Source organism: Saccopteryx bilineata, chromosome 6, assembly GCF_036850765.1.
Source record: "Saccopteryx bilineata isolate mSacBil1 chromosome 6, mSacBil1_pri_phased_curated, whole genome shotgun sequence".
Taxonomy (NCBI): Eukaryota; Metazoa; Chordata; class Mammalia; order Chiroptera; family Emballonuridae; genus Saccopteryx; species Saccopteryx bilineata.
The window spans coordinates 201,889,572-201,902,943 of record NC_089495.1 but is presented as its reverse complement, the minus strand read 5'-3'; the positions used below and the strand labels follow the sequence as shown (position 1 = coordinate 201,902,943).

Below are 13,372 nucleotides of genomic sequence, written 5' to 3'. Positions count from 1 at the left end.
GAATCGAACCCGGGTCCCCCCAATGCCAGGCCGACACTCTACCACTGAGCCAACCGGCCAGGGCCTCCCTCTCCCACTTTTGAAGAATATATTTATATAGGTCTGGGTGCTATTTATTTTTTTACTATAACTTTCCTTTAAATAAAGAGAGCTCATTTCCCAATTAAATAGAAGCAAATTTAGTTTTAACAATATTTTAACAAAAACTTAGGTCAAATAAAGTAGTCTCAAGCTCACTTTGGCCCCTGGGTGGCTAGTTTGGGTCCTCTGCAATCCCAGCCTCACTTCTGGCCACACCTCCTGGGCATCTCACGTCTTCTGCTCTCTGGACAGGCCCTGCCCTCCCTTCATGTATGTTTATAACTTTATTATAGTGTGACCTTGTCTTATGATGGTGGTAGCATTTTTCTTCCCTGTCGTATTGTGAACTCATGAGGAGAGACCATGTCTTACTCACCTTTTCCTCCTTTATACGTAGTTGGAGCTCTATAAACATTTGTTCCATAACTTTTATAATTAGCAAAACAATAATGATCTTATCTTAAAAAGAAGTTATTTGTGGAATTAACTCTTAACTCCATCTTATAAGGAGGAAAATGAGGCCCCATATGGCTAATTTACCCAAGATCACATAGGAGTAGGACCAGTGCTCTTTATGACATTTTCCTCGGTTATGGGATGAGGACCTGGGACAGAAATAGTACTTTCTTAATTTCTAGAACTGACTTTAATGTCTGACGGAGTTCCTAGCCTGCCTCCTTGCAGACAGTTTAGATGTCTTTAGAAAAATGGAGATTCAGTAATTTCGAGGGAATGTAATTTCAGGCTTATTGATTCGCCTTAGGTCAGTTCAGAGCTTTCCAGACTTCCTGCCTCTTCCTTCCCAGCACTGATCCAGTTCTCAGGGAAATTACAGCCACAGCTCGCAGGAGGCGAGGTTGGGAGTTTCTACTTTTGGGGTCTTATCAAGTTCTTGGTCCTACTTATTGGCATCTTCTGATGCCCCTCACTAGTGTGGGTCCTCTCTATGTCACTTGGATACTCAGGCAACTTGGAGAACTGATGGGACCACCTGCCTTTCCACAGCCACCTCCCATTATCTCTTGTGCTTTCCCCGTGCCCAGGAGTTTCTCTCAGAACCCCCCTAAACCTTTGAAATATATGTTTATTTATTTCAGAGAGAGAGAAAGGGAGGGAAAGAGAGAGAGAGAGAGAGATCTGTTGTTCCACTTATTTCTGCATTCATTCGTTGATTCTTGTATGTGCCCTTATCCCGGGGATTGAACCTGCAACCTTGGCATATCAAAACGACGCTCTAACGGAGCTACCAGATCAGGGTCCCCCTAAACTTTCATAGGGGATCTTCTCTTATTTTCTTCAAGACCAGATCTGTGGCAGGGGAGGCAAAAACTCCATACTGATCTCTTTCTCACTCTTTCTTTCTCTTTTTTTTTTTTTGTATTTTTCTGAAGCTGGAAATGGGGAGAGACAGTCAGACTACCGCATGCGCCCGACCGGGATCCACCGGGCATGCCCACCAGGGGGCGACGCTCTGCCCACCAGGGGGCGATGCTCTGCCCCTCCGGGGCGTTGCTCTGTTGAGACCAGAGCCACTCTAGCGCCTGGGGCAGAGGCCAAGGAGCCATCCCCAGCGCCCGGGCCATCTTTGCTCCAATGGAGCCTTGGCTGTGGGAGGGGAAGAGAGAGACAGAGAGGAAGGAGAAGGAGAGGGGTGGAGAAGCAGATGGGCGCTTCTCCTGTGTGCCCTGGCCGGGAATTGAACCCAGGACTTCTGCACATCAGGCCGACGCTCCACCACTGAGCCAACTGGCCAGGGCCTCACTCTTTCTTTCTGAAATCTTCTCTTCTTCTATTGCTGAGTCTTTTCCATCTTTTCTCCAGCTAAGGGGTAAAAAACCAACTCTCTCTCTTTTCATCTCTGTAAGTGGTTAGTGTCTGGCATCAGGAATGGTGGCCTTTGAATTTAGTAATTCAGAGCCTGGGTCTTTGTTCCCAGCTGTCCAGCTGTCTTCACTGTGTTCAATGCCCTTTCATTTGGCTGTCAGTTGGGGGAGAGTTGGCAGATAGGCGTAGTGGGGTAGGAATGGCAAATCAAGCAATACACATCACAGTTTTTCACTGAGGGTCCTTATACAAGAGCAAATTGGGATAGTCAACCACCATCTTTAGTCTAAGAGGAAAAAATAATTTAGACCCTGTATTCTTCTCTACTTTTGAAAGGACCCCAGAGTCATTCAGTTCCAGTCACCAAATTTCTTTCAACATTTGGTGCCCTAGAGGAGTTCCAATTTGCTGAGTGTTCCTGATTTACTGATTTAACAAGATTTATAGGACAGCCTGACCTGTGGTGGCACAGTGGATAAAGCATCGACCTGGAAATGCTGAGGTTGCCGGTTCAAAACCCTGGGCTTGCCTGGTCAAGGCACATATGGGAGTTGATGCTTCCAGCTCCTCCCCCCTTCTCTCTCTCTGTCTCTCCTCTCTCTCTCTCTCTCTCTCTCTCTCTCTCTGTCTCTCCCTCTCCTCTCTAAAATGAATAAATAAAAAATAAAAAAAAATATTTATAGGACAGTGTCATACGCCTACATTTCAGGGTGTCCAAGTTCTGAGACTCAGAGTGGTTCCCAGACTGAGGTGTTAGATGCCCTGGGCCCCAGTCCAGCAATGTCCTACTTTCTTTTCTATAGACCCCTGGCTCTGACAGTCATTTTGTCATGGAGCCTCAGTCTCCTCGTGTGTGGACTGGGCGTAGGGTCTCTCATCTTGTGTTAGTTATGAAGATGAACTAAGAGCCTGTCTGTGAATGTTCAATAAATGTTAGCTTCTTGGTTCTCTTCCTTCCAGAATCCTTCATTGTGACAAGGAGATTTCTAGGATGAGATTTCCTCAGAACAAGGCTTCTGGAAGCTGTTGATAGGGTATGAGGAGTGGAGGGGAATACTTATTGTGCTACTAAGGGAATTTCTATTCCTTTGTAATGAATATTAGTGAATAGTAATAAATAGTAATGAATGCTACTATTTATTTCTGATATAACTGGATTGTTGCGGAAGAATTTGTGGTCCTACCCTTGAAAGGCAAAGCGGCTTGTGCCATTTGCCAAATCAGGAACCACAAGGAGATTTTTGAGGGTTAATTCCTGGCAGGTCCTGAAGAAGGAACTGGTAAGGAGTATGAAGACTTTTTTGTGTGTGTGTGACAGAGACAGAGAGAGACAAAGAGAGGGACAGATAGGAGTAGACAGGAAGGGAGATGAGAAGCATCAATTCGTTGTGGCACCTTAGTTGTTCATTGATTGCTTTTCTCATATGTGCCTTGACCCAGGGGGCTCCAGCAGAGTGAGTAACCCCTTGCTCAAGCCAGCAAACTCTAGAATCAAAGCAGTGACCTTTGGACTTAAGCCAGTGACCATGGGATCATGTCTATGATTCCACACTCAGGCCAGCAAGCCCGCATTCAAGCTGGATAAGCCCACACTTAAGCTGGTGACCTCAGGGTTTCAAACCTGGGTCTTCAGGATCCAGGCCGGTGCTCTATCCACTGCGCCACGCTGGTCAGGCAACATGGTTTTAACAGTCTTGAAAACTTCTTGAAGATGTAACCATCACTGTAGCACACCACCGCATATAATCCTATTGCATTTCACCAGCTTCAGCACTAGCCTGCCTGCTGTTGATGGTTGAAAACAGACGGTTTCCATTGCTCTGGTTTCCACAGGGGCTGTACCAGATCGTCCTGAATGTCATCATGATGATCCGAGTGTGTAAAATGTTCCGCAAAGGCCTCGGGGGGTTCCGGGAGTATCAGGTCACTGAGACTGCTTACAGAAGGCACCCCGTCTTCTCCTTCTGGGATGTAAGTGCTGGGCTCAGTGGGATTAGCAGCAGGGCTTAAGGGGGTCCTTTAAACAGCACCCCACTTCCTAGTCCTCTACCAGCTGAGAGAAATGGCAAAGGGTCAAGCAGAAGAGAGACCCCAACTGTCTCTTTTACTAATGGTGAAGTTTATATTGGAGAAGGTGACTTTTGATCATCAAACGAGAGGGACACCTGGTGCTGAGCCCCCGGACTGGACAGCCCGGCACAGCCAGTCGCAGGCTGCACTGGGCCTCAGGGGCCGCTGCTGCACTGGGCCTCCTGCCTCGAATCCCCAGCAGAGAGCGGCGGAGGGAGTGTGGGCTCAGAGGGAAGGAGAAGGAAGGGACCATGTCTGGTTTCTCCTGCCGTATCCACCAAGGGGTTTGGTCACTCCCTCTCGGGGTGGAAGGAGGGGCTGGTAGTGTGCAACTAGTGCAACTCCCTCCGCGTGGTACCTCGACAGTGGGGAAGGCCCTCTCCCCGCCAGCAGAGACCGTAAGAGCCAGAAGTCCAGCTGGCGGTTTCTCCTCTCCCTTCTTTCCCGCCTCCTGCCTTAAACGGAAGGGAGCATTTGCAGGGCCCTGTTCATTCCGGTGACCATGCTTTCTAGATGTCTCAGAAGATCCCCGTTTCAGATACTTTATCCCAATGGCTGTTGGAAAGCCCTTTTTTCTCTCAGAAAAGTTTATCACCATGTGTCAGCTTCTTCTGGTTCCCCAAAGCTGTCTTTGTTCCTACCCAGGGCTGGGTAGTGTCCCCTGACTCTGCGATTCACGCCAGGAAACTTCCCAAATGGTTTCTGAAGGAAAGGGGCCAAGAGGGGGGATGGTGGTGGTGGGGGCACAAGAAGGTGGTCTTCAGTGGGTTTCTAGGGGGCCAGGAGATGATGTAACTGCGTGTGTGTGGCCGAGTTTAAGATGTAGCAGGGAGAAGGGGCCTGTGGCCAGCTGGAGAGGAAGGGCAGTCCCATCCAAAGACCGTCACATTCATATAGTTTGAAAACACTGTGCAGGCAAACTAAGCAAGTCCGCAGCCGTGAAATGGGAAGGGAGGGAGTAGAAGTGTAACCTGAGAGACTGAGATTAGCCTTCAGGAAGGACGTTCTGACTCAGGAGGTCATTAGGTGTTGAAGGGAAGGGCCCTGGAGACCAGGAGTCTGGTTACCAGCAGAGCCGGGTGGACGCCTGCGCAGTAGGAAGCTGGCGATCAGAGTCAGGTTTGTCATCAAGGGAGTGTGAAGCTAACCCTGACATTAGCCAGTCAGTGTGGCCTTGAGCAGAAGGCTCTCAGGGTGGTCTAGGGTGTCACAGCGCTGCCCGGCAGACAGCTGGACGGCTGGGCAAACGGGCGGGTGGAGGGACCCGGAGACCAGCTCACCATGCAGTATGTGAGCCCGGGGCCTTCCGAGCACTGCCCTTTCCCTTCCCTGGCCTCCCTGAGCAGCACCACATGGACACCCCAACTCTAAATGGCGCAGAGGACAGGGCTCTGAGGGGGCTCTGGGAAGGACAAGAAATAGCTACAGAGATGGTGGTCAGGGCCTTGTTTGTCCTTCTCTTTCACCCCCACCTCCCCCCACGTATTTTTCTCTCTCTGCCCCCTTCTATACTCTTCCCACACCTTCTCTGCATCTGGCAGTGGTAGTCAACCTGGTCCCTACCGCCCACTAGGGGGCGTTCCAACTTTCATGGTGGGCGGTAGCGGAGCAACCAAAGTATAAATAAAAAGATAGATTTAACTTTAGTAAGTTGTTTTATAAAGATTGAGTCTGGCCCTGGCCGGTTGGCTCAGCAGTAGAGCGTCGGCCTAGCGTGCGGAGGACCCGGGTTCGATTCCCGGCCAGGGCACACAGGAGAAGCGCCCATTTGCTTCTCCACCCCTCCGCCGCGCTTTCCTCTCTGTCTCTCTCTTCCCCTCCCGCAGCTAAGGCTCCATTGGAGCAAAGATGGCCCGGGCGCTGGGGATGGCTCTGTGGCCTCTGCCTCAGGCGCTAGAGTGGCTCTGGTCGCAACATGGCGACGCCCCAGAGGGGCAGAGCATCGCCCCCTGGTGGGCAGAGCATCGCCCCATGGTGGGCGTGCCGGGTGGATCCCGGTCGGGCGCATGCGGGAGTCTGTCTGACTGTCTCTCCCCGTTTCCAGCTTCAGAAAAATGAAAAAAAAAAAAAAAAAAAAGATTGATTCTGCCAAACTTAGTGAAAATCTGACATCAAGTACTTGGTAAATAATAATAATTTTTTTTTTTCAGGGACAGAGAGAGAGTCAGAGAAAGGGATAGATAGGGACAGACAGTAACAGAGAGAGATGAGAAGCATCAATCATCAGTTTTTCGTTGGGACTCCTTAGTTGTTCATTGATTGCTTTCTCATATGTGACCGCAGGCCTTCAGCAGACTGAGTAACCCCTTGCTTGAGCCAGCGACCTTGAGTCCAAGCTGGTGAGCTTTGCTCAAGCCAGATGAGCCCGTGCTCAAACTGGCGAGCTTGGGGTCTCAAACCTGGGTCCTTCCGTATCCCAGTTCGATGCTTTATCCACTGCACCACCGCCTGGTCAGGCGTAAATAATTATTATATGCTTTAACTCTGCTTTATAAATTTTATAAAGTAAAGTTACTTCCCTACTTTATAAATCACTATTACTGTGGAACCGGTGGGCGGTTAGGAAATTTTACTACTAAGAGAGATACAAAAGTGGGCGGCAGGTATAAAAAGGTTGACTACCCCTGTGAGGATGGAGTTGGGTTAATTCATCTCCAAAACCTCTATACCTTCTCCTCCTGGCCGCCCGCTAGACGAGAGCCATTTACTTGCTGTGTAATCCTTGGACAAGTTCCTTCGTTCCACCCAAGTCCAGAATGGGCTTAATACCTGCTTTGTTCTGAAGGCGAGAAGGGGTAAGACAAGGGAGGCGTGCCGTGCCTGGCCTCTTATCGGTACTCAACAGAGGTTGGCTTCATCTGCTCCTTCCTTTTATCCCTCCTTTTTATTCTTTTCTTTCCCGCTGTACTTTCCCATCTGTTTGCTTCTTTTCCTTCTTCCTTTTCTCTCTCCTTCCTCTCTTATTCCCCTCTCCCCCTCCTCACCCCTGTCTCTCCCTCTCTTGACAATGACTCACTGTCGCCGCTGGGCCCGGGTCCTGGGCTGAGTTGGGGCCGTGAGCGGAAGTGGACCGAGAAGCCCAGCTGGTCGCTTTCCCAGGGCTTCCTGCCCGCTGTGGTGGTCCAGGTGTGCGGCAGGGTCTCAGTGCAGAATTCTAGAAGCAGTCTTAATGGATTCTCTTTTCTCTCCCCTTTCCTTTTTCTTTTTCTTTTCTTCCAGATAAGGAAACACAGACGAATCACATTTAATACCATGGACTTCGTGGCAGAGTCGGTACGCAGAGCTCTGACCTTGATGCTGGGGATTTTCTTTCTGCATCGTGGCCTGTAAGGAGCTGTGGGCTGGGCATCAGGACTGCTGGGTTCAGTCCAGGTTCTGCCACCAGCCCTGCGTGTCACCCTGCGCTAGCCACTTGGTTTCCTCACCTGTGAAACAGGCCATCTCAGTGATCCCTTCCAGTCCTGGCATTCCAACACTGAGCCCCTCGCCACCCCAGCTCCTCGTTGTTTATAGCTGAGCAGAACCACCAGCCGGGGGCGCTCCTGCACTTGGACCCGTGGGAAACAGCAGAAGGCCCAGCGGAGGGGGTGGGAGCCCCAGCCAGAGGAGAGAGAGCAGGGTGGTGGGAAAAGCAGTGGCCTGTGTGAGTTCTGGCTCCCGAGAGACACTGGAATATAGGATGGCCATTCTGATGCGGACATGCCTCACGTCTGGATGAGGCGTTGCACTGCGTGACCTGTTCTCTGAATTGCAAGAATCATGGCTACTTTCCCAGCTTCTCTCTACCAAATGCTGGATTTTCATCAGAATGTAAAATTCAATGTAAATTTGAAAGGGAGCTGAGATCTGAAATTTTCACCAGGGAAGACTCAACTCGACCCTGGCCTGGAGTGACATTGGTTTTCCTCAGGGAGAGGAGGCCAGGTTGAGCTCTGTCACTGTTACCAGGAGGACCTGTGCCACCCTGCCCCCTTGGGAGCCCAGGTGTGGCTTCTGCTGTCTGCCCTTCCTGGGCATAATCTTAATTTCTCATGCCCCATTATGCATGAAGCACAGTTAAGTCATCCACATTCTGTTGTTGTTTTTTCAACTTTCAGACTGGCCAGTGTCTGACACTGGGCACTGAAATTGACTCAGATTCGGCCCTTCAGACAGGAGAGACTGCGGGCCTCTCTGAGGGTCACAGCACTCTAGAGACAAGACAATTCTGTGTATAGCAGGGTGAGGAGAGCAGAGGGGACACAGGACATAGCTGTTGTGTCGGCAAGGCCTCTTAGCCTCCTGTTTGGCTCTGGCTCCAACACGGGCACAGGAGTAGAGACCCAATGTAAAAACCTGGCCCTTGAGTGACTGCTAATGGGTATTGGTTTCTTTTAGGGTGATGAAAAGATGTAAAATCCATTGTGGTGATAGTTACACAACTCTGTAATGACACTAAAAATCATTGAATGGTATACTTAAATAGTGAATCCTATGGTATGTGAATATATTGCAATCAAGCTGATATACGCGCACGCGCACACACACACACAGCCTGTCCCTCAGGACAGCATTTGGACTGTGACCAAAAACTAAACTTAAAAGGGGGTTCCTAAGGATTGGGGGAGGGGGTAGTGAGTGTCCTCTACACGTGAGACATTATTCTAGAGCGGTAAACAAGATAGACAAGGCCACAATTGTGTTTACATTGGGGCTTATATTCTAGAGCAGCCTTGTCCTACAGAATCTTTTGCGATAATGCAGGTGTTCAATAGTCTCATAGTCAGCAGACAAGTGTAGCTATTGAGCCCTTGTGTGACTGAAGAAATTATTTTTATATCTAATTTAAATTTAAATAGCCGCATGTGGTTATTGGCTGCCATATTGGACAGCGCAGTTGTAGATTGTGTGTTTGTGTGTGTGGAGGTATTGGGGAAACAACAGATAGAATATGAAAAAGCGTAATTAACAAAAAAGAATTAAGTGCTTTGAGGAAGAGGATTCAGAGCTTACAGGGTGCTGGGAAGGGGGCCCTGCTATGTTAGCTCAGTTGATCCAATAGGGTCCCCCTGAGGACACGGGAGTTGAGATCAGAATGGGGAGGAGGGTCAGCCTTCTCTGTGGGGAAAGAACATTCCAGGCAGAGGAAAGAGCCCAAGCAAAGACCGCAAGATAGAAGCAAGTTTGGCACCTCCCAAAGACAGGTAGAAGGCTTGAGGCTAGAGAATGAGGGGGAGAGGCAGGAGGTGAGGTGGGAGGGCATTAGGGAGACAGGGCGTCAGGCCACATGGGCCACGAGGCTGTGGTATGAAGTTAAGGGTTTATTCTAAGTGCAATGGGCAGCCAGTGGGGGTGTTAATAACTCAAGTACCATTTTCCCAGCAGGCGGGGCTAGTGGGTGAATGGCTGGATCTGCTCACCAATGGTCCACGAGCCTAGTGCATAAGGGCTAGCTGATAGGCCCTGTAGGTCCTCTGTTCCTTAGTCCCCTGTAGCACGCCGAAGTGTAGGCTGGGGCAGGGGAGGTCTCCTCTGACTGCAGTGTGCATGTCCTGCCGGCTCCCATATTGCCTGGGGTGGGAGGTCAATGAACAGCAGCAGCACTGTGCTCAGTAGTTGGGGATATGCCTTGGTACGTAGCAGATCTAGGTCCTGATTCTGCCCGAGCGTCCTCGTCTGTCAGATGGGAATAATAATCACACTTCGATTCTTGGGCTGGACGAAGGTGCAGTGAGATGGTGTGTATAAGATGTGTTTCCTGGTGCATGGCGCACAGTGAGCACTTACTGCATGCCAGCCACTGTTGGGTGGGGAGTGGGGAAGTGTAAGAGCAGGAGTGTGAGGAGCTGGCCACTGGCCCATGGGGAAAACTGCGGGGTCCTGCATGTCACTCTGGTTCTCTCTCCCCAGGGTTTCTTCCCTCCAAGGGCCATTGAGATCACACAGAAGAAGCCTTCGTGGAGGACGGAGCCCGAGATCCAGGTCCTCCTGAACCTCTTGCAGTCTCTGGCTTGCTACCGGAATTACTCAGAGCCCCTGCAGCTGCTGCTGGCCAAAGTCCTTCGCTTTGAACGGTCAGTGGGGGGCATACTCCTTGGCCCCTGGGCTGGAGCCGGGCTGGGCAGGGGCGCCAGCCTCTCTGTGAGGGTGTCAGCCGTACAAAGTCATCTGTTCACCTTGGTGCTTGCTGTTACGGTTGCAGCACAACTGATCCCATCTCTTTATTGAGAGTCTACCCAGAATTAAGGAGCCACCGAATCTGGAGAGACTCTGGTAGGAATCTCAGAAAGGATCTGGTCCAAGCCCTTCATTTTCCAGTTGAGAAAACTGAGGCTCAGAAGGGGGGAATGACTCAACCTAGGTCACTCAGATAATAAGTAGCAGAGCCCAAAAAGCCAGAAGGGATCGCAGGTGGTTATACTACATCCAGATAGGAACCAGGGCAAGGGTCTTGAACTTGGATGAGAAAAATATTATATCTGTATTTTCATTTATCTCTAACTGAAATTGATCATTTTCTTCAATCATGGTTGCAGATAACAAACCACTCTCAGATTAGACATTCCTGTGACTTTTTCACCAAAAGAAATAACAGATATTTTCACATCATATATAAGTTGTTGCAGATTTTTTGAAAAATCGTTTATCACATCTTTGAAAATGTGGTAGTTATTAGAGATGCTGCTGTTATTATTCGGTGCCTTAATAAAGAGGCCACGTAGTGCTGTGTCCCAAATTTGGGAAGCTCTGGAACTTAATGCCCTGTCTGCCCCACTGTGACCTCAGACAAGCCACTTAACCTTTCTGAGCCTAGTATCCTCACCAGTGAAGTGGGGATAATATGGCTTTTGTACAGACCCAGAGATGGTGATTGTTAAAGCTACTTGCTGATTATTGCCAAGACTCAGAATGAGCTGATTAGACAGGGTTCTTCCAGTTGCAAGTAACAGAAAATGCAGCCCACGGGAATGCCCTGGGGGCTCGTGTATCTGAAAAGTCCTGGGATAGTTCTCCAGTTTCCGGCTCAGCTGGATTCAGGGGTTCAGTGTCACCAGGACCCAGGGTCCGTCTGCCTGGCTGTCTCCATCTCTTGGGACTTCATAATACAATCCACCTCCTCAGCCAGACTTCTCACGGTAGTGAGTGGTTGCTCCAGCCCCAGCTCTAAACTTCCATCCTTTTGGAAAAGAGAGAATAACTCCCCCCAGTCCCTGAAGTCAGAGCCTTGGGATTAGTTCTTTCTGAACCAGATTGGCTTGTCTCGACTCATCAGTGGGCAGTGATGCTCTGATGGTCTGAGGGTATTCCCCCCCCCAAAAAAATCAGGGTTTAGTTGGTAGAAAATTGTGACCAGATGCTTGAGCAAAAGCAATAGATGTCTACTGTAGGAAATTCAGGTTCTAGTGCTGACTCCAGTGGGATTCACCCTGTGACCTGCAGCAAGTTGTGGGCTCCCTAAGCCCCACTTTCCTCCTCCTGAAAATGTAGATTAAGCTCCATGGTCTCTGAGGCTCCTTCTGGCTCCAGCTCTAGAAGTCTACACTTGAGTGAACACTGGCTGTGCTCTTTTGTCCCCAAAGTCTTATTTCCTGGCTGAATGTGCCCACCTCCTCCCATCTAGTCATTGTCATTGTCTTTCCTATGTTGACATAGCCTCTGATTTGTCTCTGAACAAGCCCATAGCCAGAGGAGAGTCTGAATCTACTGACTCTAGGCCAGTGGTTCCCAACCTTTTTTGGGCCACAGACCGGTTTAATGTCAGAAAATATTTTCACGGACCGGCCTTTAGGGTGGGACGGATAAATGTATCATGTGACCGAGACAAGCATCAAGAGTGAGTCTTAGACAAATGTAACAGAAGGAATCCGGTCATTTTTTTAAAATAAAACATCTTTCAGACTTAAATATAAATACAACGGAAATAATGTAAGTTATTTATTCTTTCTCTGCGGACCGGTACCAAATGGCCCAGGGACCGGTACTGGTCTGCGGCCCGGGGGTTGGGGACCACTGTTCTAGGCTAATGTCCTCAGTCCATCTGTTCTCTGATTCCTGCCTCTCAGAAGTTGTCACAGGGTCATGAGGCCAGTGGATACCCTGGAAACTCAGAAGGGGAGATGTTGCTATGGGCTGAGTCAGGGAGGTCTTCCTGGAGGAGGTAGGCTCTGAGCTGGACCTGGAGTGCCTTGAAAAAATTTGAATAGGTGGTTAAGAGAGGAAAAGCCATTCCAGCATGAGGAGCAGTGTGAACAAATTGATGGAACAAAGGAAGTTACACTTGGCCTGTGCAGAGGGTGGGCTCTCCTGCGGCTGGTGGCTCAGTGAGGATGGGAAGGAGGACGAGGAGGACCTGCTGAGGGCAGTGCAGGGAGGTTAGAGTTGAGGGAAATGGCAGCCTGGCCTTGGCAGAGGCTAAAGGGCAGACTTTGAGCTCCCCATGGCCTTCTGGGTAAAATCCAAGCTTAGCCCAGCTTTTGAAGTCCTCGCGATGGGATGGAGCCAGAATTCTCTCCCACTGCTCCCCTGCCTTCCTTCCCTTCTTCCGTTTTCCTCTCCAATGGAGCTTACGGTTATTTCTTTGAATGTACCAGCTTCCAGCCACCTTTGTGCCTTTGGACATGGTGGTCCCTCTGCCTGGGTGTTCTTCCTTCTCTCTGTCCACGTTGATGGCTGCAGACACCATCCTAGAGCTTTCTCTGGCCTTCCTAAGCTGGGTTAAATGCCCTTCTCCATGCTTCTGAATTAGTCTGTACTTACCTCTCTTTAAGCATTTTAAAATCTTATTTACCTTTTTACTTGACTGTAATTTTGAGAGTGAAATCTGTGTCCTTTGTCCACTGTGCCTGGCACAGCTGACATTTATTTAGCTTAATTTAGCTGACATTTATTTAGCTGAATAAATGAAGGAAATGAACAGATATTGAAAGAAGTGAGATTTGAGCTTGAATTTGAAGTAGAGGAATTCCCCTGTGAGCTAAAGCACTAACTCCCAGTGTTCTCTTGGCCTGGGTGCTTCTACTCGAAGGGTTCCCAGTTGGGTAGTGAGTTCTTACAAATCATAGTGAGACCATGTATCTGTCTCTTTCTGGGCATACTCATCTGTAGTTTACAGACAAAAGAAACTGAAGCTCAGAAGGGGCTCTGAGTTGCCCAGTGGTACATAGTTAGGGGCAGAACCAGGACTGGGATCCTGGTTTGACTCCAAAGCCAGCGCTCCTAATTATTTAGCTACTCATTCATTGCTTCTGGCATTTGTTCATTCATTTATCTCACAACTGTTCGTTGAGCATTGACCACGCAGACTGCTCTGAGGAAGATTCAGTTTGACAGAGGTGGGTGACTAGGTACGCGCTAGTGAAGAAGTGGAGCTTGAGGCTGGGACTGGGCTCCTCGGAGGTCCCTTCTAGTCCCCGTCTGT

The 13,372-nt window shown here is 49.4% G+C and overlaps 1 protein-coding gene and 1 non-coding gene across 3 annotated transcripts in view; one reads left to right on the top strand and one right to left on the bottom strand.

The window, feature by feature from the left end:
- The window catches only part of CNBD2 (cyclic nucleotide binding domain containing 2), a 49,652-nt gene that overhangs the window by 3,042 nt on the left and 33,238 nt on the right, over nucleotides 1-13,372 (top strand). For both annotated transcript variants that reach the window (XM_066236641.1, XM_066236642.1), the window contains exons 2-4: nucleotides 3,739-3,876; nucleotides 7,195-7,248; nucleotides 9,865-10,028. In XM_066236641.1, the coding sequence (XP_066092738.1) occupies nucleotides 3,739-3,876; nucleotides 7,195-7,248; nucleotides 9,865-10,028 (356 nt within the window). The remainder of the gene's footprint in view (nucleotides 1-3,738; nucleotides 3,877-7,194; nucleotides 7,249-9,864; nucleotides 10,029-13,372) is intronic.
- On the bottom strand, nucleotides 1,763-1,838 carry TRNAI-GAU (transfer RNA isoleucine (anticodon GAU)). The gene has a single exon. It is a non-coding gene; the product is annotated as a tRNA-Ile (tRNA).